Below are 23556 nucleotides of genomic sequence, written 5' to 3' on the forward strand. Positions count from 1 at the left end.
GGCGGTTTGGAATTGCTACGAAGCCCTGGCTTAACGCACGCTTCCTTTGGTGTGTTTGCATCACGCATGCCGGTCGTCAGAGACCGTCGTAGGCTTGGTGGACTCATCCTTCGGCCGAGTTGGCGACGCTTTGAATTACTTAATGGGACCCTCTCGGCGCGGCACATAGCCCATCCAACGACCTACCCATGCCAGTTCTGTTCTTTGCATTCTTGAACTGACGTGTTTTTGTAGGAAGATCGTTGGTCGAGGAAGACAAAGGCGGCACGCGGTTAGCCGGCGACTTAAGACCAAGAAGGGAAATCGAGAAGTGAATTGATCCTTTAATAGACTTGTTTTCCTACATCCAGTTCTTCTTTTCCTTGCGCATGCATGACGAGCTTGCAGCTCGCCCTTCAACGGGTTTCGGGGTTTCGGGCCATTGGTGTTCATCATCAATGCAACTATGCAAACACAATCCCCGCCATGACCTTTCGTCATGTTCTTCGTTTCCGGATCCGGTTGCTTTGACTTGAGATCTCGGCAAACTTCGACATGCACGTCCAAAGAATACGTCCCCATCCCCAATCCGACCTGGACACGTCGGTGCGACATGGTTTATGCAGCGTCGGTGCATGGCCCGGTCACCTCCGCGTCGTGGGCCTTCGACTTCGACAGTCTCCATTGAATAGTGCAAAGTGTGCTAAATCAATGCGACACCTGGCGCCCCGAAATCGCGTGGGCAGTCCGTTTGCGCTGGTCGGACGTGGCTGAAGACACGCTGTGATGTGCGAGCTCGGCGCAAGGTGCTGGAAAAACCAGCGCAGACCTTGACCGCGTCACTGGCCATCGCTGTGATTTGTGTGTCATCCGCATCCGCGGCGCCACGTCGTCCAACGATGCATTGAACCATCTCCAATCGATCCTCCAGTCCTCCTTTGAAGTCATTTCCACCGTCTCTGAAAACCAGATGCCAATTGCTCCATCTTCTTGATGGACATGTGACCGACACCCTCGTTTGTGGTCACTGGTTTTACGCCCAATACTCCTCGCCATGGCTACATTCGAAACCAATCAATGCACCGGCGATGTGACCTCAGCGTTCGCTTGATCATGCTCGTAGTTTTTTGCACACGAATGTGACCTAGCCGTTGGCGGGCGATGAGAGAAACAAATCAACGACACCATTCGACCGAGGAGCTGGTGAGGTGCTCGCTGACTTGCCGTGCAGGAAAACGCTAACTGTGCAGAAATTCTCTCCGCATGTCACACCAAGACGTGATGCATGGAAACACCTTTACGTTTTGCGAAGAGTCACATTGGGATCTTTCTTGACATGCAAGGCTGAGTCCTTGCTAGTGAGCCGACGGCGACGTAGCTTCCTTCCCGACGCAGCACTTCTTGGCCGTGTGTTGGGCTTGCACAACACGACTTCGACGAATTGGTCTTTGTTCTAGACTGAGCTCACAACACGCTGCGATTGCCAAACGGGTGCACGTCCAAAACGAGGTTCGCCTCGAGCGGCACATCCGTCTTGTTCGCATGCTATGCCAAGGCAACGACAAGAAGTCCATCTTCTCACCCTATTCCTTCGAGTAATGTGACGCCGTCGTTTTGGCATACGCCAGGTACGCACGGAACGCTTCATGAGCCCGCCGTCGTTCTCGATGATATCAACCACTGTATAGCTCGGCCTCGCTGTTCTGGTCGGCAACTCATTTGGCCTTGGCCAAGGCCGCCGCGTTGATCGCGACCGACCACCATAGCTTGCTGTTGCGACTGATGTTTTCGTGTTTCCTTTACATCGCTGACGCCAACTTGCCATGCACACGCCAACGATCTCAGCTTCAAGATGCACAGGGTCCAACAACAAGGATCCTGTCCGCGCCGACGTCGTGGCTAACTACCCGTCCGGTGAAGTTGGGTATTTGTTGCCGTATCAACAACTTGTTTTCACTCAAATTATGAGAACGCCACGACAACGTACAGCAGGATGCACCCCACGATAGCGTGAGAGGTTGCAGCCGACGGGACGTTGCGCACCCAGCGCGGGTACCGCGATGTCATGGACCGCACGTGTGTCGAGGTCGCTGTCGACTTTGTGAATACAAACGCGGTGGTTCTAATTGCCCAGGTCGTTCGCTCGATTCTGTAGATTCCTCGGGATCTCGTGAGTGTGTGGCGTCGAGTGCTACACGCTGGAAAAGTACGTTGAAGCGCCACGGATGAGTGGCTATTACGACAGTGAACGTTGCTGCGACGCGGTCCACGTTTCTGTCGGCGCCGGCGCGCTTAGCGGTTGAGACCAAGGGACGGAAGTATGGTGGCATGCACTACTTGGATCAGGCATCGGCCGTTATCACAGGACTCGTCAACATAGAGTACTGCAACACCATGTGCATCGTCGACGTGAAAAAATGGTGCGCGCTCGTGCTGAAAGCGACGCGTGTTTGCATGCGTGTGGTGTCGCCATCGCTTGCAATGGACCTGTACTCGAGAGCCTTTCCATGAATTAAATGACCGTTCACTTGGAGCATTCTTGAATTCATGGCGGTGCACGACTTGAACATCAAAATTACGACCAGCGGCGACCCCATCGACTTGTCATGCAGCATCTACCCCCTGTGAATCAACCTCTTCAAGCTGAAAACCTTTCTGAGGGGTGTATCAATACATGCATCTCCTCCACCAAATACACATCTAGCTTAAAATGATCGTGCGCCTGACAGCATCCATCTGCGAGATGACCTCACGCGCGAACCGGCGACGAAGGTCTGTGCGGCCGCGACACTTTTCGCCTCGTGCAGATTTTGAATGACCAATCAAGCACGAGTATTGCAAGAGCCAATCATTTCAGCGCGAACATTTCTATGACGCCGGGGATTGGCTCGTGGCATGGTGAGCATAGGCAAACAAGAGGAGAGATGGTCTTCAAGCGCCAGCGGATCGACGGCGACGTAGCGACGATTTCGCATCAAGGCGCGTCCTGTGGTGCTGATTCAAGGAAGGACATGTCAACCAGGATGCAGCATCCACTTGGCGTGAAACCTTGGGGGAATAGCTTCAACGACATGGACAACGGCATCAAGCCGTGCCGCCCCAAAGGTCTTGGACGTCTGCACACGTTGCCGGACACGATTCTGCATGCGATATTTGGAAGCCTTGACCCCATTTCACTTGGAATCACGTCTTCGACCAGCCGAGCGTGGTACGTGTTTTGCTACCACGACGAATTCTGGCGCACCCTCGTGTTGGAGAAGTACGGCGGTGCCTTTCTCGAGCGAACGACGTGGCGAGAGGCGTACATTGCAACGTCCACGCCGTCGTTCACGCCGCCTTCAGCACGCCGGGTGTCTGTGCAAGGGTTCTACTCGGACTTGCTCTTTCTACCGTTCTACTGCGCGCACACGCCATTGACACTCCTGTCGACCCACGCGATGCTAAAAGTCAACACGATTCCCCGCGTGGACGGGTCCATGTTGTCCGTCGCCGACTTCAAGGCAAAATACGAGCAGCCCAACGTCCCTGTGATCCTGACCAACGTCGTCACAAAGTGGCCCGCGCTGTCGCGGTGGACGGACGCATACCTGGCGGCAACATGCAAGGACACGCCATTCTACGCTGGTGGGTTCACCATGTCGATTGCCAAATACACGGCCTACGCTCGCACCCTTCGCGACGACCAGCCTCTATTCATCTTCGACAAGCACTTTGCCTCGACGGTGCCGCAACTCGCCGCAGACTACACAGTCCCGGCCTACTTCCACGTACGGCACGTCGTCATCGTTCGTGAGTGACCCTGCGTCTGTGAATAGGACGACCTGTTCCCGCTGTTGGGGGAAACCGAGCGGCCGGACTACCGATGGCTCATTTTTGGACCGGAAGGGTCCGGGTCATCCTTCCACATTGATCCGAATTCGACGTGTGCTTGGAACGCGGTACTCCGTGGGCGAAAGAAATGGATCATGTTTCCGCCGGACGTTGTGCCGCCGGGGGTGCATCCGAGTGTGGACGGCGGGGAAGTGTCGACTCCGGTGTCCCTCATGGAATGGTTCGTCACGTTTTACCCCCAGATCAAGTCGCTGAAGGACCCGGTTCACGGTGGCGTACGGCATTTGGAAGGCGTGTGCGAAGCCGGTGAAATGATCTTTGTTCCCCGGGGGTGGTGGCACATTGTGCTCAACCTCGACGAGTCGCTCGCGATCACGCAGAATTACGTATCGCCCAGCAACGTCCAGCACGTGCTGGCGTTCCTACACGATAAACCCGACCAAGTGTCTGGCCTGGACGACGAAACCAAGCGCCCGCTGCTCTATGCCAAGTTCCGCGCAGCCCTCGAAAAACACCACCCCGAGTTTGTGGCGACGTTCGACGAATCGAGACGCCCGACACACCCCAAGAAGGCGACGTGGGCATCGCTGGTGCAATCAACTGTTCCGGCCGAAGATGGAAATGCCCATGGAGCTGCGCCGTTTTCCTTTGGGTTTTCAGGGGAAGATGCCATGGCAAGTGGAAAATAAGCTCTATCATGGAAAGACTTTTGAAACAAGCGAAATGATTGGATGAAAAGTTTGTGTTTTAGCCACTTAAAACGCTTCAGTCTGTATCCGGATACGGTCAGGACGACTAGTGTGGCATGGCCAACGCGGAGAAGTGGGAGGCGGTCGGACATCCCGTGGTGAGGCAGCTCCACGATGCGCTGTGCAACCAGGAGGCGCATATCCTAGCGACGAACAGCAACTCAAACCGGTCGGGAAACTTGCTGTCCCATCCGCAACTACTTCGTGCGGTAGAGCTGGAAGACCTTCTCGTCAAGAAGATCAACGTGTGGGTCGGTGAAAAGAAAGGCCGCGACTTCATCAACGACCCAGCCGCGATGGCCGAGTACACAAAGGTCGCGTCTCTACTTCGGGCTGCTATCGAGTCCACAGACGACGCGAACAAGTCGTTTTGGCAAAAGGACGTGGTCGCTCCAGCGCCTGCGAAAGGGATCCTCGAGCAACTATTCCAGCCATCATGGATGTCGTTGCCGCAAGCAGTCAGTGCGTCCTCCCCCGGCGGACACTCCAAGGACGAAAAGAAGCATAAGAAGCACAAGAAGGAGAAAAAGAGCAAAAAGAGCAAGAAAAGCAGCAAAAAGGACGACGACGACGGAGGTGACGCAAGTGGCGCGGCTCGATTTCACCCGTATGCCAACAACCCCATTGGCAACGTCACAAGAGCGCTCATGCAAAACATGGACACTTAATGCAAATCGTTCCCGTCCGACGTAGTTCTTTCGTTCTGTGCGACGTCGCTGGTGGCCGGACTCGGCCACCACCGAGTCGGGATATCAGACCGCAATCATGTTTCATGGAAGCTTCAACCCGCGGGACTCACCCCACGCGCGGAAATCAAGGCACTGGATCTGCTAAGCACACGAGAACCTGTCACGAAGCATTGCTAGATTGTCCGTTCTTCCTGCACTCTGCCTCATCTGCGCAGCTCCACGCGAGACCTCGGCCATGGCATTGCGCAAACCATCCATGTTGTCGACACACATTCGATTCACGGAGAATATGCTTTACTTGCGCATGTACAACGTAAAAGCAATCTGCGAACCAAAGCCCGCCGCAAAGCGCAGCGCATACTTGACGTGGGGGTAGGCACCGCCCTTGCTAAGACGCAGCGGACGGGGGCTCAAGTGGGCATCGTGCGAGGAAAAGTTGACCACGGGGGGAAGGACCCCGCGCTTGAGGCCCTCGACGGCAATCACTTCTTCGAAGCTCACACCCATGGCATGACCAGTAAACGCCTTCGTGTTGGCCAGCACCAACGTGTCAAGGCCGGCGTCGCCAAACGCACTGCGGAGCATGTACAGCTCGGTGAACGAGCACGACGAGGTGGGCGTCGCCTGGGTGCACGTTTCATGACTGTAATATACCCCTTCCGCCGCCAACACGGCGCGCGGGATGCCGTGCTCGGTTTCGACAGCTTGAAGGAAGCGGTTCAGTTCTTGGGCCATGTGCTCCTTGTCAAGCGACGCGCCGTGGAAAGCCGAGTTGCTGAGCTGACTGGCCACCAACTGAACCGATGGCGACCCAGCCGGGAAGCGCTGGAGCGTGGATGCGCCCGCTGCTTCCAAGACCAAACCAACGGCGCCGCTGCCCAGAAGCATCCCGTTGCGGCGCGAATCGAACGGAAGCGCGGCATCGGACACGTTGCTCGCAATGGACGCGGCCCCGAGCGAACGGAAGCCGCTACCAATCCAGGGGAGTAGCGTTTCGTTCGCGGCCACGTCGCCTGCAATCACGACGACGCGTTGGCACTTGCCAGAGCGGATCCAGTCCTGCGCCATTGTGAGCGCTACAGTCGTCCCGGCACACGTAGCGTTCACATGCGCATTGGGGCCCTTGGCACCCACGATCTGCGCCAATTGCGCATTGGCCTGCACGAGGAGGCGGAAGAGCAGTTTACGGTCAAACTCGTACGCAGGATCCGTGTACGACCGAGACACTTCCTTCACACACGCATCCAGGGCAGGGAACGATGCGGCGAACAAGACGCCCGTGGAAGTGGCCAGCGCATCTGTCAAGCGCCAGTTGCCCCAGCCGTTTTCAACTGTGCCGGCAACGAGGCCCGCTTGCTGCAACGCACGGAGACCCGCCGCAACCGCACAAGCGGACGCATCGTCCATCCCTTCGACCAAGCTCTTGGGCAAGCCAAAGTCCTTGACGAGGTCCACCACGGCCATGGGAGCCGCGAGTTGAATCGTCTCGTTCACACTGGTCACAGGCAGTCGGCGAACGGCCGCCCCATCCTTCTTGAGCTGGACGACGTTTTTAGCGACCATTGCAGTCTTTGCCGCGTCCGACACGGGTTCTATGCAGTTTACACCTTCCAAGAGCGCAGTCAAGTTAGTTGACTTGAGGCCAGGGGCGCCAGCGGCGACTCCGGTGACCAAGACCTCGACGAGCGCAGGCTTGGCCGGGACTACGGATGTGGGGAGCGCCGCCACACTCGTCGCGGAAGGCTCTACGGCCACCGTTGGGGACGGGAGAGCCACAAACGACAACGAAGCGTTAAGAGGCTTGCGGGCATACTTGCGGCGATGCTTGTCATCAACCCCCACGAGGTAGTACGTGCCAGGGAAGAGCGACTCGATGGATTGCACAGGGGTGTAACTCTTCATGCCATGGCTAGACTCGCGCAGGTCCATGTGGGCATTGAACTCTTCCGGCGTGCGCTTGAGGCGCTTGTTCAGACGTTGTGCGAGGTTCAAGCAGTCGCTCATCCGTTCCACCGTGAAGGCGGGGACAGCGACTTCGGTCGATTCGGGACGGACGCAGCGGAACGAAAAGATCGACCCGACGGCACCAGAGCCATACGAAAACAGCATGAGGCGCTTGCCGTGAAGCGCGGATCGCGCCGTGTCTACGAGGCACGCCAGGTTGATGTAAACGGAGGCGGTGTAGCAGTTGCCAATGTGTCGCGAGGCAAAGCACGATGGCTCGACCATGCGGTTCCACATATTAAGTGACACTTCGCGCGACGCAGCTTCGAGTTCGCGGTCGTAGTACGTTTCCTCGAGCGCGGCGCCGTGCCATTTCTTGAGCTTCTCGTATTGGGGCAAGGTCGGGTTGCGCAAGAAGTCGTTAAACACAATGCGCGCAAAGCCTTTCTGCGCCAACTTGTTGTACGGAGAGTGAAACAGGACGTAGTCGTTGGCGGCTACGTCAAAGAACTGGCCGTTCTTGGTCACGCCCGCGAGTTCGTTCTTCGAGCAGAAGCGGCGGTAGCAGTCGTCGAGGGTCTTCAAGTAGCACGATTGGGAAAACTTGCCGTCCACGGTCGGGTACTCGGAGTGCGGATCCGGCTTGTAAAAATCCCACATATTTTCGGAAAAGGTCGTGCGAAGCTCGCTCTCCATGACCAACGGGGCGTTGGGCCCGATCAGCATCGCGACCGCGCCACAGCCAGAAGTTGGACGCGCCGGACCCTTGGCATACACGGCAATATCACCGCACACAACCAAGGCATATCGTCCATCCCATGCCTTGCTTTCGACCCACGCAACAGAGTTGAAGAGCGCCGCGGTCCCCCCGTAGCATGCATTCACAGACGTTACGCCTTCCAAGTCGTAGTTGCCATGCTCGTGAAACAGATCCATGATCACAGTTTTCGTCGACTTGCACAAATCCACCATCGTTTCCGTGCCGACTTCGAGGCGTCCGATTTGAGATGGTTGAATGTCGTACTTTTCCAGCAACTGTTTCACGGCGGTGAGAGCAATCGAGTTGACATCTTCTCGATCGCCGGTAAAACTCATCTTTTCCTGTGCAAGACCCTTGGTGTACTTGCCAGCGCCGACGCCGTCATACTGCTCGAGGTCCGATTGATCAATGTAGTTGGCAGGGAAGTACACTTCCATGGCAAGAATCCCAACGTTGTCGGCTTGGCGCTTGGCTTTTTTGTTGTTCTTTGTAGAGCCTTTGGTTTTGTTTTGTTGTTCGCAGTCGTAGCATGTGAGCGGCGTCGTGGTTGCGTTACCGCGCTTCGCCAGGTGAAAGTGAATGATTGAGCTCGCCACGGCGACGCCGAATCCAAACAAGAGGAAGAGCAGGAACAGCGACGGGTACGACGCCAGGTACGCAAAGGTATCCTGAAGGACGCCGCGAAGACCCTCTGAGCTCACGACAAGCAGGATGGTCAAGAACAGCATGGCCACTTCGGAAGCGATTCCTACGGTCGGGCCGACAATTCGAAATGAATGGGGCCACTCCCCTCGTAGGGGAAGGTATAAAGTTCTAGAGGTCGGCGCTTGGAATGGCTGAGGCGTTACAGTGCATCATATTCATTCTCCAAGGGTTTTCTGAGTTGCCTCGAAACTTTTTTTCGATCCGCTGATTGCGACATCGCATTTCACTAGGAATTTGTATTGGCAAGTCGGGGAATGTTTTTATTGCGTGCTAAATCCACAACGAGATATCGCACAAGCACAATACGTACGACGTACGTACTAGCGTATCGTTCACGACAAATCTGTCGACATAGCAGTTGCCCCGCATTGACACGTCACGTCCATCAGAAAAAAAATGTCCAAGTTGTTTGGGCTTCAGGGCATGGACAAAACAAGTGTTGCGCAGTTTCCAGGGAGCGGCGGCCGATCGGGCACTGGGAATGGCGGATTACCCCACGGAATTGTACGATGTATGAAAGGTCCTGTTGGGCTAAGCAAGGAATGTGGCGCGGGGAAGGCGTCGTAAGTCCAAGAAGCCATACGAAATTTCTCGTACATCGTACATTCGTGTCTAAATGTGCCCAACATGTCGCACGCACCCTTTCGTAGCAGCCGAATGACATGCGTGAGCAACGCCAACTTGCCGTCGCATCCACCGCGCACCAGATCGACATTGTTGCCCGCTACATGGGCAGCGAGCAACGCGAAGGCTCCTTGCCAACGCTCTTCGACAGCCACAGGGAGCTCCCTTATGAGCCAAGGACTGTCGAAGGCACATTGTCCTTCCCGCGGCTGAACCCATCGTTCGAATTTCGAGAGGGGGTCGATGGTGATGGGGAGACGGTCGCGGCTTGGCCCTGATGCCGCAAAGAAATGCAAGGGAGATCTCGTTCGATCTCTCTTGGAACCTCCTCGGCTTGTCAGACACACAGGAGTATAAACCGAGCGGTACAATAGGATAATTATGATTTCGGTCGCTCGGGCTCCACCATAAGCCTGTTCACGACTTTGTGCTCCTCCTCTGTCGTGCCGTTGCTGCCGGTCCCGTTCAACCTGATGGATCGATCGCTTTCACCAGTCATGTGCAGCAATTCCCGCCGCTTCAACGACCCTTCCTTCTTCAGACTTCCACCAACGTGTTCAGGTGATTCCTTGGTCCGTCTTCGATGCGCATGGTGGGTGTGCACCGACCGCGCTTCCAATTCCGACAGCTTCTCCACGAGAAGCTTCTGGTTCTCGAGCACCGTCGTCAGCATATCCTGCAACCCCACACGCCCATGAATCTCCACCACGAATCACGGTCGCCCACCTTCAAATCGTCAAAGTCCATGCGCAGATTCGCCAGGGACTCCATCGTTCGCAGGTTCACTACACGTTGACACTGTCGACACTTGGACGACAGAGCTTGTCAGAAAATGACGTACTGTCAGGGGGCTCGTGGCGCATGGCCCCGTCGACTTCGGAGATGGTCCAGTTCGGTTTGGTGTTGGGGCCCAAGTTCATCATGAGCGACGTTTTCGTCTCGGGGTGCGACTTGGGTTCGCGGCCACCGGATCGGGACCCGCTGAATCTGGTGTCCGTGTCGATTTGGTCGATCGACTCCTTGCTCACCGTGTGGGCGTTGTCGAGCACTTTGATCGAGCAAAAGCTGTTCCGGGTCGAGTTGTCCCGCTTGCGGCGGTCCGACTCGCGGTACAGCCGTTCCAAGATGTGTGGATACAGGGAAAAGATATCTTCCGCGTCGGCCTGGGCGAGGCTCTTCATTTCGCAAAACGTGGCAGCGACGACCGTGCATGATCGCGTTGTGTTTTGGAGGAGTCCTGCTCGTTCGGTTCATGGCCAACCACGGAATATGATTGAATGGTTGTACCGATTTCACCAAAGAAGCTTCCTTCCTTGAGCACGGCAACGAGCGTTCGGTTGTCGGGGCCGATGATTTTGACTTTTCCCCGGATGATGATGAGCATGGACCTGCCCGGCTCTCCCTTGTGGAAGATCACGTCGTGCGCCATGTACAGATGCGTCTTGAGGCGCATGACGACGGTCGCGAGGCAGTCGTCGGTGCATCCCTTGAAGAGCGGGACGACCGCGATCGCGCGGCGGTGGATATGCAGCGCGATCTCGGCGCGTATCGTCGGAGACAGGTCCTGGTCTTCGTAGATGAACTTCTCGTATCGATCGGATGTCTTCTTCACGCGCCAGAGCATCTCGTAGTAGTTTTTGGCCGCAAGGCGCAGCTCCTACTCGCTCGAATGAGTCGCGCGCACCGACAGGCAACGTACCCTCGGGACTTGGAGCGCTTTCAGGTCAGACATGACCGAGTGAATCTTCTCTTGGTACTCGGACGCGCGCGACGTCTGACTCACAAATATTGCCGTGATGCTGGCTGATACGAGGCACACGAGGAAGAACCCAAACACAGACAACGCGGCCAGCACGATCTGTTCGTCTTCGGGGAAGCCGTCCATTCTGTGCACACCACGATGAGCATTCCGTGCAGCGGCATCGAGCATGGCGGCCGCAGAACGTACTTGCCAAGGTCAAAGAGCGCGGTCACGGAAATGTAGAGGAAGATGCCGTAGCGCGTGAACGGCACGAATGACGACACGTCGAGGGAGAGCATACTCGGGCCGAGGCACGCCACCCAGTGGACGACCGAGATGTACAAGAACGAGAGCTGGAACGCGTACATGAACTGCATGTGCTTCCTGCATCATTGTCCAACATGGCGTCAATCGACGACCGAAGGCAGACACAGCAACTTACCGAACGAACCGAATGATGCGCGCGAGTCGAAACAGTTTCTATCGAACGAGCCTGACCGACGGGATCGCGCTGTCGTCATGCGTACCTGAATCTTCAAGTATTTGAGGGACGTCTTGACGGCCTTGCGCTCGATGCCGCTGTCCCCTGTCTTGAGAAAGAGCTCAAACGGAATCGATCCAGCCACGTCGACGAGAAACCATGTCTGTGGACATGGCGTCATGGCGCGCGATCGAAGGAGCGATCGACGCACCTTGACATAATTGATGGCCACTTTTTTGGGGTCCAAAATCACCTCCACGTCGCTGCGGTACCCCGTGCTACGTTGCGTCGAGTGACGTAGTGGCAAGTCAAGCGGTTCCCGTACCGAAAGTTTGCGATCACGTCGAGGATGTACAGAACGTTCGCGATCGAGTTGAACGCGATGGACCACGGCTGCTCTTGGAAGGTCGCGTCCGCTTCAAACGCCAAACTGTACGGCAGGCGGTAGGCAAAGAAGACTGTGACGACGGCAATGAGAGCGTCCCATGACAACCGCATTGGAGAATCTGGAGGTACCGTCAAAAGTCGACAGTGGCACGGGAGGATGCGTCTCGACGTACCTGGAGTCCACATGAACCGATTCGCCGATTCCTCGAGACCCTGCTCAAGCTTTTTCCGCTCCTCGGCCGACACTTGCAACGACACACGATTCACGGCTGGTATGACTTCGGCCTGTCGCCACATGTTGAACGAAATCCCTCTCTGTTTGAACTTGGACGGAGGCAGGACGGTCGGTATCGGAAGCGGTGGGACGACGTCGTCTCTCTCGGTCCCCTTGCTCTCAGGCCGACCTCGGCCCTTGAGCTTGGGCGCCACCTTCTCCATCACTGCTGTACTTGCGCCAAACCGCGCACCGAAACTCCCACGCCCTTTCACTCGTGGATACGATTATTTTGAATTATTCAGATTATTTTGAATTGTACCATCGACATTTCATGATTGAAAGAGTGTGCGTCCTTTGCTGCCACTCGGGAGTATTTTACAAACATTCTACATTGTCAACCGTTAGATTCCGGAGGTCATGATTCGTGCCAGGGCGGACTCGAACGGTCTACATGACCCTTGACAGTTAGCGCAGCGCTCCCGCCAGGACGATGCGGCCGATGCACACCCTCACTACGATTCCGTCGTGGGGCTAGCGCACCCCAGCCATGGTGTTTCTTAGGAAATGGGAAGGCGGAAGTGTGGGTAACAGTTGGTCGCTGGCTCGCGAGGGTGGCAGTCGAACCGCGTTGTAGTATATCATATCGGACGAATCAAGGATCTTGCCGCTCAACTTGCGTTTGGGCTGGTATTGATATGCGTGCCACCTTCGAGCTCGTTCAACACGCGAGGACGTGATTGACACATGGATTTATACGGACTAATCCTTGGTCGCCGTGATGGCCCACTCCTGGGAATACAAATGCCAGACAGTCCCGGAACTCCGCTGCAGTGAGAGGTCTTCTCCAGGAATGCGCACCAAGTGTCGCGTAAACACGTTGCTTCTTTCGTCGGTACACGCTGTCATCAAAGGCGCTGCAAGACAATGCAGTTAGCGAGTGCGGTGTCCTGGCCCCAGCGCCGACGGCCCTGCCGTTCCGGACGATGTGTGGAACCGACGGGAATGGAGATTCGCAGTGGCAAGTCATGCGGAATTACGGATATTTATCCGAACGGACTTTCATCCCATGGCACTGGGCGAAAAACAAACATCGCGGCATGGACATCAGGTGGGACCTGCGCGTGCACGTGTACGAGGCGAAGGGCTTGATGGACCGCGGCGGGCCTTTCATGAAGCAGAGCCCGTACTGCACCATCAAGATCGCAGGGCAGAAGTTCAAAACAAACGTCCACATGGACGGTGGGTGCAACCCCGTGTTCAATCAAGAGCTGACAATACACAACGTGATGCCAAAGGACGACTTTCAGATCGAGGTCAAAGGCCACCACACGAACATCCCCAAGACGCACTTGGGGGTGTTTCGCATATCCCTTGAACAAGCCATGCTCGACGGCCGCACTGGTCGAAAGGTGTGGTGTCCGCTCAAGAATGTCAAGAAAGCAGGCAAGGATGCGGGGCAACTCTGCTTGCGCCTTGACGTGCGAAACGCGCCTCCGCCGTACATCGAAAAAATCGATGCCCTTTCCCTCACAGATTCGCATCGACCTACCGAGAACTCGCTGTCGGACCATCCTCCACCGCGACGAAAAACCTACTCCAGCACACAGTTACCTCCAACATCGCCGCAGCGACTCAAGAATGCTTTCTCTGCTGGGGAACACGACGAAGGAACTTTGTACACACGCGGTACGTCCGCAAGAGACGACTTTAGCCGTCAAAGCAGGCCCCCATCTGCTTTACGCTCGACGTTGCGGAGAACGCTATCCCAGGACGAAGTGGACTGGACCGGCTACGAAGAATTGCGACCGTACGCCAAGTTTTACGTGTACTCGTCACAAGTCTCGATCATTCGCCAGGTGCACACGGACTACATCCAAACCGACTACATGAAGACTCAGCTCGGCCACTACGGCGGTGACAAGGTCATGATCACGAGCGCTAAAGTGCCCGCGGAGCGCCAAGCGCTGATCAAGGAAGTGATCGCATTAAGCAAAGTGGATTGCCCCCTCATCCTGCCCTTTGTCGGGTTCTTCATTGACCAGGCGAAAGGAGGTCTGCACTGCATCACGAACCACGCGCTAGCCAACCCCCCGACGCTGCACAAGTACGTCCAGCGGATGGGGTCGCGGCTCACGTTGAAGGACAAGCTTGCATTCGCCATCGACGTCGCGATGGCTCTCGTGTACATGCACCAGCTTGGTATGATGCATCGAGGAATCAAAGCAGAGAACGTGATGCTGACTGACCGGAAGAAGGCCGTGCTGAGCGGCTTCGGGACATGTCGTGACCGGTCGTACGATCAGACTCTGACGGTGGGAGTCGGGGACATCCAGTGGTCGGCGCCAGAAATGCTGACGGATGGCGACTACATCGAAAAGGTCGACGTGTACTCGTTCGGGGTGTTGCTTGTGGAGCTCGAGACGGGCCAGAAGCCATTTGAAGAAGAGAGCAAATCGATGACCAGGAATGATTTGACCAATGCCATTCTTATGGGCACGTTGCGACCGACGCCGTCGCCGGCGTGTCCGTCGAGTCTGAATCGTCTCATTCGACTGTGCTTGCAGCACGACCCACGCCTGCGACCGGCCATGGACCAAGTTCTGTCGAGTCTCCAAGATATATCAAATACCTTATAATGAAAGTCGAATCCTGTCACACAAACGCCGAGACACCATCGCCTGGTCGTGAAGCACATCTCGACCAATACAAATCACGACGTGATTCCCTTCGTTTGAGCACATGTGCAACATGGCAGTCAATGACCTCCAAGGACAGTGATTGTGCGGCGAACACAAGCGGAACATGGACATTCCATGATAAATGGTGCAGGCTCCATTAGCTAGGTTATCACCTGAATTGGCCTGCTCGTGTGCGCAGTGCTCGAGCACGTCGAAGCGGTCACCGTCCTCTTCGCGACGACAATGTGTCAGGTTGGTGTCCGTTACATTCTCGACCAACTTCGCACTACAAAATCGTAGTTCGAAGTTCCCAACCACCGCCAAATTCATCCAACGGATCCCGAAATGCAATGGATGTCGTGGCGCTGCGCTTAGACCACCTCAAGGCGCGCGGAACGTACGTGGCGACGCTCAAGACGTGGTTCCAAGAGGCACATCTCAATGGAAGGTTAGTCAGTCGGGGTGATTTGCATCTCCTGATAGCGGAAGGACCGTCCGAGGGGATCGACACGCTGATGGCTCGATTCGAGACGGAGCCAATCGACACGAATGCCCGAGACGAGGTACGAGCATCATCGAGACTCCGATAGCTTCATGAATATGATCCTCGTCTGCGGTTTCATACATTGCATGCCTCATAGCGGTGTATCGACAAATTCTACGACGTGATCGGGCGCGAGTCGCGTGTGACAGCACTCATCAAGCCCGGGTTCACTGACATGCAATTATTGGTATGTACCTTCGGCAAACAGCCTTTCGTGGAGCATTGTTCACGCATACCTGCCTAGAACGACACGATGCTTGAGAAGTTGGTGCTGGACGAATGGGGTGTGCCCAAGGAGTGGCTCTCCAGCGCAAGGGCGACTCCACGCAGCAAGCGTTTCCTTGCATGGAAAGAACAAGCCAAGAACGCGCGCAAACAAGAGCGTCGACGCACAGCCCAAGTCCGCGACGTGGGCAAGCAGAAGCAGAGAGAAGCGAAGCGGCAAAAGTTAGAGAAGGCGGAAGGCAAGAGTAATGTCGAATAAAACCTGGCAGCGTTGTGGGCACAAAATAGACTAAGAAGACTGGGTAGGAGCATTTTTTAGTGGGTGCCGTTATGAAGGCTTGTCGTCGCTAGATTTGACGTAGAGCAGGGCGTAGAGCAGGGCTAGACGACGCCGCCGAGACTACACAGAGTGCAGTTGCAACCAGTGACGTCACGGAGCGTCGGATCTGGGAAGTTGAAAGGCACACCGAATGATGCAAGCGTGCAATTCGTCGAGGTTCAGCTTGGCATGGTCGGTTATCCATTCCCGACGAGCAGATATCATCGTCCGACGAGGTTCGCAATGAGGCTATTCCACCGACTTGGACGGCCGCAAGTGGCGGTGCTTGGCGGGAGTAGATCAAACCAGCTTACAACTCACATCCCGTGCGATGTCATGAGTCCTTCCCATCGCCTTGGTGGATATGTCACGAAACGAGGACGAGATTGAGCAAAGATGTTGTAGTCAGGAGTAGGTTATAAATAGGGTTCCATCGATGCCGTTGCACGCATCAATCAATCTCCATCATTTCACCGTCATCGACATCGCCGACTGTCCCTCCACAAGTTTCGTCGTCCGACTCGGACTCTGGCTCCACCTTCCATGACCCAGCGGGCGGTAGAGGTCGATACACTACCAACGCATTGCACGGGGTGGGTTCGTCATTTACTTCTTCGATGCGTGTGGACGGGATCAAGACAGGTCGGGGTTTGAAGGGCGTCTTATGGCTGCCAATAACTTCAAGGGTCGTGTGTTGCTTTGAAGCACCATTCGGCTGTGTGTATTGCACAACTTGCGTATCGTTGTTGCGCTCGTTCCACTGCTCGGGCGTGGGCACGTCATCAAAGTCGTTGTCATCCAACATATCCACATCCATCGAAGTGTCCATGTCGTCTGAATCAGGAGAGCTGATATCTGCTGATTGGTACCACGTGCTAGGCATCGTTGGCGCGGGTTGCTGCTGGAAACGGGAGGAGTAACCAAGGTGGTCTTGCATTGACACCTTGAATTTCTTATGCGGCTGAGGGCATGACGTTGGACTGAACGAGGTGAAAGGCGTAGGGTGCATGAATGACATGTCATACTCGTCGTCACGACGTCGGCGCAGGTGGTGGCGCATTGCCGCTGGGGCGGCGGCGGCGCGGGAGTACATCATCATGGCGGCACCAGGAATTCGGAAATGGCTCGATTGCCAGTCTCGACTTGGACAATTGGGAACTCAAATGCGATTGGTGGAATTGTTATCCTGTATTTTAAAGGCGTTCGAGAATTCCACCTCGACACCATACAAATCTTAAGATTGCATTGTCGAGACTTTGAATTCCAACGAACATTTTTTATTATTATCACGTCGTTGGCGCAGTCGGTCCTACGAATGAACGTTTCGAGAACGTTTGGACTATCCGGATAATAATCCGGATAGGTGTCGACGTTTCTGGAACCGTCTGCCAAATCCAGAAGTTGCCGGTGTTTTCTTGACAAAACCGGACGACGTATCCGGATGCCAGTATTCCCCAATGCACAGAGGAAGAAACGAGCGTCAAGCACGATGATGCAGCGGCCACTTCCTCGGCGGGGCGTCCGGCGGCGTCATGCAAGCGACGACGACGACATCACCCGTGAAATGCCTCCAAACAAGAAAGCGCTCGTGGATTTGCTAGAAAACCTTTGCATCTCCATGAATTCCACCAACTCGACAACATCGTCGGAGAAACCCAACGCGTCCACGTTCATCTCGTCAAACGGACCGCGGCAATACCTCTATCCGAGGCGAAATCGATACAGTCTCTACTCAGAATACATGTACTCGACACTGTGCTCGTCTTCACGACATCCATTGACGAGATGCATAGGCGGCAGATGAAGGACACGCCATCCCCACTACCCCGCGACCCGTCCCTTGGTACCATGGTGCTGTACAACTCGCCGTCCGCTCTTCCTTCCCCGCTGAGACGGTATATGCTTCCCCCGTTCACCATTCCGGAAGGCCAGGAACGTGACGATGACGACGACGATGCGATGGATGTCGACATGGATGTCGACGACGAAGGAGGTGTCGTGCAAACGCAGCCGCGGTTGGCAGGCAACTTGACGCACGGCGAGTGGTTTCTCGACGACGACGAGGACGACGCCATGGACATTATGGACATGCTGTAATCCCAATCTATTTACCGTTGTTGTTTGTTGCGCCATCATGTCGATGCGTGCTTGATGCGACGCACGTTGGCTTCACATCGTGCCGGACGTGTGCTGGAATGCGCTCTCGGGTGTAACCTTTGAGTGAACGAGTCATGTTGGCCGTTTCAGTGTTAAATTTAGCTCGCCATAGCACCAGCATCGAGCCCAGATCACGTTTTGGTTGGAGCGATTGAGTCTGTCCGTGTGCAGCATGCTGGATGCTCTGCGTGCCGTGTGGGCCGAGATTGGACTCGACGTGGCCGACCAAGAGGCTGAGCTCGACCGCCAGCTCCACGAGTTTTACCAGTACAAGCTCATGGACGCGAACAACACCAAGGGCCAGTACCTCGACGACATTGCGTCCATGCAAGAAGACATGGCGACGTTTGTCCGACAGCTTGGAGAACCGTTCGAGGCTCCAACCAAGGGACCACCTCCTGGCACGCTCAAGGAGCAGGAGGCGCATGTTCGCCGAGACTACGACGTGCTAAAAAAGGTGGGTGCGCCTGCGATACGGAGCCGGCCATCCTCATGATGCCGTGGCGGCAGGCAGTGGACGACCGAACGACGGTGCTCTCGGCCGTGTTGAAGGAGCTCTCGTCCATCCAAGCGTTGATGGGCGAAGCGCCCGAGGTGCATCCCGTCGATCGTTTTTCCCTTCCTCGGGATCTCACGGAGGATAATGCACGCATCAGGCACCCCCGCAGCCGCTGGATTTGACGACCACGGTGCTTGACAAGTGTAAAGAGGCGCTCCGCATGAAGAAGATGGAGCAAGTGAGTCCCGCGTCTCGACAAGTTGAGTGATATCATGCCGGCATGCAGGCGCAGCGCCGACAAGCGATTCTCCACGTCGCGACAGAGTATCGCAGCCTGGTAGACCAACTCAAGCTCGTGGACCTGACCGACTTTGACCGGTCCATCATCACCAACGTCGAGGTGGGTGGGTTCTCGCTAGCCGAGGCAGCCTCTGCTGAAGGACGTGGACTCAAGTGTCATGAGCAGGCGCTTGGGCAGTCGCTGAACCTCATCGAGCTCATGTCGGCCCGCATTGCCGACCTCACACGTCTTCGAGTACGATAGCGTCATCTGCGCGCATGTCAACTCGGTCGACGACAATGCAACAAATAGGCGGAACGTGAAGCGGCGAAGACATCGGCGATGGCGCAAATTCGGGTCTTGTGGGATCGATTGAAGGTGAGGAACAGTCGCGCGCCTCGAATCCATTTGGCTCATGTGGCTGAAGGTGTCGCCAAACGAGCGCGACGAGTTTCTGGATGCGTGCCAAGGCATCAGCGCGGACAACCTACGGCAGGTTTGAATACTCGCTTCGTTTCGATCGAGGCGTCGCAGATATGGATAACGGTGGACAGGCCGAGGACGAGCTTGCACGGCTACAGCAGCTCAAACGAGCTCGGCTCGGAGACCTTCTCCTCGACGTGCGCGGTCACATTCGTGAGCTGTGGTCGGTGTTGGAAGTGAATGATTTGGCCGCCGCCACAATGTTCCCAGCGATGCAAGTGGCAACTACCGACGCGACCGATGAGCTCTTGGTCATTCACGAAGACGAGCTCAAGCGGTTGGATGCCCAGGCCACGGCACGGAAGGCGCTGCTCAAGGTACCAGGCATGCAGTCGTCTCATGGCGGCGTTGCCGTCATCGTTGTCGCGTAGTACATTGAAAAGCGCGAAGAAATTATCGACGACCGCAGCCAGTACGAAGCATCGCTCAAGGGCCCGACCCGCCTCATCGGACGCCAGACTCGCGACACGGGGCGCCTCCTCCGTGAAGAGAAGCTCCAGGCAAAGATCAAGCACGATTTGCCCAAGCTGACCAAACTCCTTCTCGATAAATTGCCTGCGTGGGAGGGCGAATTCGCCTCGCCGTTTCTAGTCCGTGGTATGCCCTGTTCCAATGGGCTTCTGTCGTCGGGGCCGTCGTTCCTCTGGATATGCGCGACTGCATTGAATGGTCCTCACGCACTCGTGATCGACAGGCGAGCGGTACCTGGACACGATCGCACGGGTGGATGCCGAGTACTCGAAGCAGAAAGAACTCGACCGACTTGAAAAGGACCGACTGAAGCGGGAAAAGAAAGCCGTCGCCACGGATGATAAACTTGGGGTGTCTACACCCAAGGTACAGTGTTGACGCGAGTTCCTAAAAGAAGCGGGACAATTTCACGTGGTTGTAGCCGAAATGGTTGGCGAGCAAGGGGGGCCCGCCTGCCCTGACCAAGCGCATGAGCTGTCCAAACCAGTTGTCGGCCGCGGAGCCGCCGCCGTCGCCACTAGTCGTGCACAACGCTGTCGCGCTCGCGCGAGACTCGTCCAAGACCAAGCTCGTCGGCCCGGAAACGTGACCACGCACGCGCGGGTGTCCCACTGCCTCGAAACCAGTCCGCTTCCACACATCGATCCACTCAGCATGCAAAAAGCACACCATCCCAACAAGACATGTGCAGGAAATGCTACACGCACACACAAAACAGCGTGTTCACGTCACCATGTACATGGCTCTAGACGTCGTCGTCGTCACTGGTCGGGCTCGCGATCGACTCGTCCGTCCGATGCTCCTTTTGCCACACACACAGCTTGCCATAAAAGTCGGGGGAGACGAGGATCGGTTTGTGCGGGTGCCACCGCACGTCCCGAGTGACTCCTTGGGACGGGAGCTCGAGGCGGTCGACGACGTTCGCCGTCAGGACATCGTACACGACAACCTCGCCTTCCGCCGATCCAGAGTAGATGTACCGTTGCCCGGTGGAATGCACGGGCGAAAAGTACACTCGGATGAGGGTCTGCTTGACGGCATGCCCTCGATACGTCAACACGGACTGGTCCTGCGGATGCGCTTCGTCGTCGACGCCTTCAAAGTTGCCAGGGTATTCTTCAAACCGGTAGTCCCACTGGAACTGCGGCAACGTGCGATGGATCTTGGACTCGTCCGTTAAACACTTGCGAACGTCCCACAGCTTGGCGGTTTGGTCCTTGGCGTTCGAGACAAAGTAGATTCCGTCGTCGCGCGAGCTCATGTGCGTGATACCGTCCGTGTGCCCTACGAAAACAAATGGTCATGACAGAACGACCGCCGACACGCCTCCCACCCACGAAGACGCCTTGGGGCTTGGCGTCGGCCATGACGCGGCGGTCCCACAGCTTGATCAGGCAGTCGTCCGACCCGCTCACAAACACATTCGACGACCCATCCACAAACGTGATCGCGTTCACGTCGTTGTCATGGCCGACTAAATGGCACACAGACGTGTTGGTTGTCATGTCGTGCAGCACAACGCTGTTGTTCGTCGTGCCCGCGAGGAATTCGGTCCCAGCTGCATTCACGCCACGCCAAAGTTGATGGACATGCGGCGTCGCTGCGCGCGGGACCCGCTCGAAAAAGTTGACTGCGACTCGGCAAGGCTGAACGCGCTCTTTGCCTTCCTTCGTCACCATGCGGACGATGCTCGTGATTGACGAGTACACGACAGCGTGCGCATTCGGGGTGAAGTGCGCGTCCGTGACAGTCCACCGGACATCGCGCACTGGCAGTGCGTCCTTTCGTTTCCATGAGTTGGTGTCGTAAATGAACACTTCTTCGTTCTGCCCCGCAACCATGAACGAGTCGCCGTCCGCACTAAACTCGCCGCAATACAGCCTGGACCGAAGGTCATCCACATTGCAAGCGTTCCCATTCTCCCTCAAGGGGAGGAATGCTTCGTTGACAGCAAGAAACTCGGCAGGTCGCAACTCGCCACGTCGTTCGCGCTGAGTTAAATGGGCGAAGAGTCCACTGCCGCGCAGTCCTCGAGACTTGAACCCATGCAAGGGGCGGTGAATGCGATGTCGTTCCAAGGATAGTCCGAGGTCACATCGTTCCAAGACGCTGGCCCAAATGCGCGCCTTTCGAATCTCTCGTCGTTGCTTCCGCTCAAGCGGAGACACGTACTCGGTCGCGGCCATCGTGTCGTCAGGGGATCGATCCGAAGTCCGTCGAAGTTGGCAACCTTCTTCAACCTGATGGAATTCGGATAGCAGGTGTCCGTATCCGGATGTTTACAAAAGCAACGCGCCAGTTCGTCCAGCTGCACCAGCGTCGAGCAGCATGCAGCCTCGGCTGTCCTGCACACGTGTAGGTGGTTAGCTGATGATGAGGGAATGCGGTAGCTCTCACGCATCTTCTCGCAAGCCTCAACCAGCGAAGGACACGCTACAAATACATCGCAGTCGTCTACTCAACGTGACGGTCAGGCACCGCACGTCGGGCACTGTCTTCGACATTGCCACAAATCGCTCCACAGCGTGTGCTCCCCGTCGACTGTAGTGGAATTCCCGTGTGCTGGAAACTTAGGTTGAGGTATAAATGGTGGAGTGGAGTCGTCCACGTGAGTTTACCACTTGCTCTTGGATCAGTCCGTCCTACTCGGCGTCCCCACAACGAAGCAGGACTTATGTTAAATATACTTAAACAATTTGGGCAGTGGGGGTCGTGGTCGCTGGAGCCGTGTCCTTGTCGCCTTCTTCGACCAAGAGCACTTCGCGGATGCAGATGTCCAACACGTATGCCGTGAGACCCCATATCAAGTGCGGCCCCGCCGTGAAGACGGGCGTGGCGTTGTTTGGTCGGATCCAATACTTGTCTTGGACGAGGAGCGCCAGCGGCACGGTGAAGAGACTCTCAACTTCGTCCGAGTTCAAGGTCAAGGTCGACTCGTCGAACTGGTCAATGTGCCCGACCACCGGCGTCACGGCCACGCCCGTAATAGACGCCACGTTGGACCAGTCGCAGCGCAAGATTCCCAACACGTTCACTTGGGACGCCGGCACCCCGAGCTCTTCCTCCATCTCCCGCAAGCAAGTGTTTTCGATGCATGTATCGCCGCTTTCGACCATTCCGCCGGGGAAGCACACTTCGCCGCGGTGAAAACGCATGTGCGACGACCGCAGCGTGAAAATAACGTGCGGCGCACCGTCGATCGTGCACAGCGGTATCACCACCGCGGCGCGCTTGTGTGACATTTTCGCGATTTGGCGGGGCAAACGGTTCAGACGCTTCTTGATACGATCCAAATGCCGCGTCGAGAACGCGTCGTCCAGTGGGGTCGTTGGCGGTTTATCTCTGACCACCGCTGCATCGAACCGGTCGAGTCAGATGATTCCTTTCCACGAATATGATGCGATCGCACACACCTTGGCCGCGGAACGGGGTGAGGAGCTGCGAGAGTTGGTCAAGGTCTCCTTCAGCAAGCAACTGCGCGCAACGCCGCAACGTTTGCTCCCTGTCCAGATGTATCCAGGACGGTTCAAGCCGTGGATCGGCGATTCAAGTCGTACCTGTCACTGAACGCTGCCGCAAGCGCGGGTGCCGTGTAATGGGAGACCAAGTACGACGTATCCACAGGGTACTCGGGGAGCTTGACAGCCTTGGTCGACAAGTGGCGGCTCAGGGACGTCGCTGCCGCCGATCGGATCGCCTTCACGCGACTCATCTGGTTCGATGCGACAATGGTCCTCTGGAGTCAAACCTTGACTTTGCACACATCGAGATTTCGTGTGAAGATTTTGGCCAA

General features: G+C 56.2%; 11 protein-coding genes across 13 annotated transcripts; 6 read left to right on the plus strand and 5 right to left on the minus strand.

Annotated features, from left to right (window-relative positions):
* Window positions 1-2897: 2897 nt before the first annotated feature.
* H310_11044 (hypothetical protein) lies at window positions 2898-4581 on the plus strand. Its single transcript, XM_008877585.1, has 2 exons — window positions 2898-3746; window positions 3795-4581. Exons 1-2 carry the CDS (start codon window positions 2904-2906, stop codon window positions 4497-4499), a joined length of 1548 nt encoding a protein of 515 aa, XP_008875807.1. The 5' UTR covers window positions 2898-2903; the 3' UTR covers window positions 4500-4581.
* Window positions 4554-5247, plus strand: H310_11045 (hypothetical protein). Its single transcript, XM_008877586.1, has one exon. The coding sequence runs from the start codon at window positions 4616-4618 to the stop codon at window positions 5225-5227; it is 612 nt and encodes a 203-aa protein (XP_008875808.1). The 5' UTR covers window positions 4554-4615; the 3' UTR covers window positions 5228-5247.
* A 159-nt stretch (window positions 5248-5406) lies between these two features.
* H310_11046 (hydroxymethylglutaryl-CoA synthase) lies at window positions 5407-8714 on the minus strand. The gene has a single exon (XM_008877587.1). It carries the CDS (start codon window positions 8678-8680, stop codon window positions 5543-5545), a length of 3138 nt encoding a protein of 1045 aa, XP_008875809.1. The 5' UTR covers window positions 8681-8714; the 3' UTR covers window positions 5407-5542.
* A 595-nt stretch (window positions 8715-9309) lies between these two features.
* On the minus strand, window positions 9310-12384 carry H310_11047 (hypothetical protein). Of its 3 annotated transcripts, XM_008877588.1 has the most exons (11): window positions 12064-12384; window positions 11829-12009; window positions 11715-11781; window positions 11550-11666; window positions 11465-11502; window positions 11230-11406; window positions 10981-11167; window positions 10569-10938; window positions 10123-10518; window positions 10008-10066; window positions 9310-9957 (listed from the first exon to the last, which is right to left on the minus strand). In XM_008877588.1, exons 1-11 carry the CDS (start codon window positions 12326-12328, stop codon window positions 9661-9663), a joined length of 2154 nt encoding a protein of 717 aa, XP_008875810.1. In that variant the 5' UTR covers window positions 12329-12384; the 3' UTR covers window positions 9310-9660. The 3 variants fall into 3 exon arrangements, with proteins under 3 accessions (XP_008875810.1, XP_008875811.1, XP_008875812.1); XM_008877589.1 differs by having other exon boundaries at window positions 10008-10518; XM_008877590.1 differs by having other exon boundaries at window positions 11550-12009.
* An 801-nt stretch (window positions 12385-13185) lies between these two features.
* On the plus strand, window positions 13186-14765 carry H310_11048 (TKL/TKL-UNIQUE protein kinase). Its single transcript, XM_008877591.1, has one exon. The coding sequence runs from the start codon at window positions 13205-13207 to the stop codon at window positions 14741-14743; it is 1539 nt and encodes a 512-aa protein (XP_008875813.1). The 5' UTR covers window positions 13186-13204; the 3' UTR covers window positions 14744-14765.
* A 339-nt stretch (window positions 14766-15104) lies between these two features.
* H310_11049 (hypothetical protein) lies at window positions 15105-15855 on the plus strand. Its single transcript, XM_008877592.1, has 3 exons — window positions 15105-15348; window positions 15427-15516; window positions 15574-15855. The coding sequence occupies exons 1-3, from the start codon at window positions 15136-15138 to the stop codon at window positions 15811-15813; spliced, it is 543 nt and encodes a 180-aa protein (XP_008875814.1). The 5' UTR covers window positions 15105-15135; the 3' UTR covers window positions 15814-15855.
* Window positions 15853-17050, plus strand: H310_11050 (hypothetical protein). Its single transcript, XM_008877593.1, has one exon. It carries the CDS (start codon window positions 16491-16493, stop codon window positions 16791-16793), a length of 303 nt encoding a protein of 100 aa, XP_008875815.1. The 5' UTR covers window positions 15853-16490; the 3' UTR covers window positions 16794-17050.
* Window positions 17051-17340: 290 nt separating this feature from the next.
* H310_11051 (hypothetical protein) lies at window positions 17341-18076 on the minus strand. The gene has a single exon (XM_008877594.1). It carries the CDS (start codon window positions 17961-17963, stop codon window positions 17544-17546), a length of 420 nt encoding a protein of 139 aa, XP_008875816.1. The 5' UTR covers window positions 17964-18076; the 3' UTR covers window positions 17341-17543.
* A 61-nt stretch (window positions 18077-18137) lies between these two features.
* H310_11052 (hypothetical protein) lies at window positions 18138-21985 on the plus strand. The gene is made up of 11 exons (XM_008877595.1): window positions 18138-18487; window positions 18541-18624; window positions 18687-18767; window positions 18816-18929; window positions 18996-19064; window positions 19122-19187; window positions 19237-19305; window positions 19364-19609; window positions 19664-19889; window positions 19987-20129; window positions 20185-21985. Exons 1-11 carry the CDS (start codon window positions 18203-18205, stop codon window positions 20350-20352), a joined length of 1551 nt encoding a protein of 516 aa, XP_008875817.1. The 5' UTR covers window positions 18138-18202; the 3' UTR covers window positions 20353-21985.
* H310_11053 (hypothetical protein) lies at window positions 20359-22017 on the minus strand. The gene is made up of 2 exons (XM_008877596.1): window positions 21097-22017; window positions 20359-21047 (listed from the first exon to the last, which is right to left on the minus strand). Exons 1-2 carry the CDS (start codon window positions 21947-21949, stop codon window positions 20509-20511), a joined length of 1392 nt encoding a protein of 463 aa, XP_008875818.1. The 5' UTR covers window positions 21950-22017; the 3' UTR covers window positions 20359-20508.
* A 311-nt stretch (window positions 22018-22328) lies between these two features.
* H310_11054 (hypothetical protein) lies at window positions 22329-23522 on the minus strand. The gene is made up of 3 exons (XM_008877597.1): window positions 23321-23522; window positions 23177-23265; window positions 22329-23115 (listed from the first exon to the last, which is right to left on the minus strand). The coding sequence occupies exons 1-3, from the start codon at window positions 23473-23475 to the stop codon at window positions 22451-22453; spliced, it is 909 nt and encodes a 302-aa protein (XP_008875819.1). The 5' UTR covers window positions 23476-23522; the 3' UTR covers window positions 22329-22450.
* Between the last annotated feature and the right edge of the window lie 34 nt (window positions 23523-23556).

The sequence above is a fragment of the Aphanomyces invadans genome (assembly GCF_000520115.1).
Source record: "Aphanomyces invadans strain NJM9701 unplaced genomic scaffold supercont1.29, whole genome shotgun sequence".
In the NCBI taxonomy this organism is placed as follows: Eukaryota; Oomycota; class Saprolegniomycetes; order Saprolegniales; family Verrucalvaceae; genus Aphanomyces; species Aphanomyces invadans.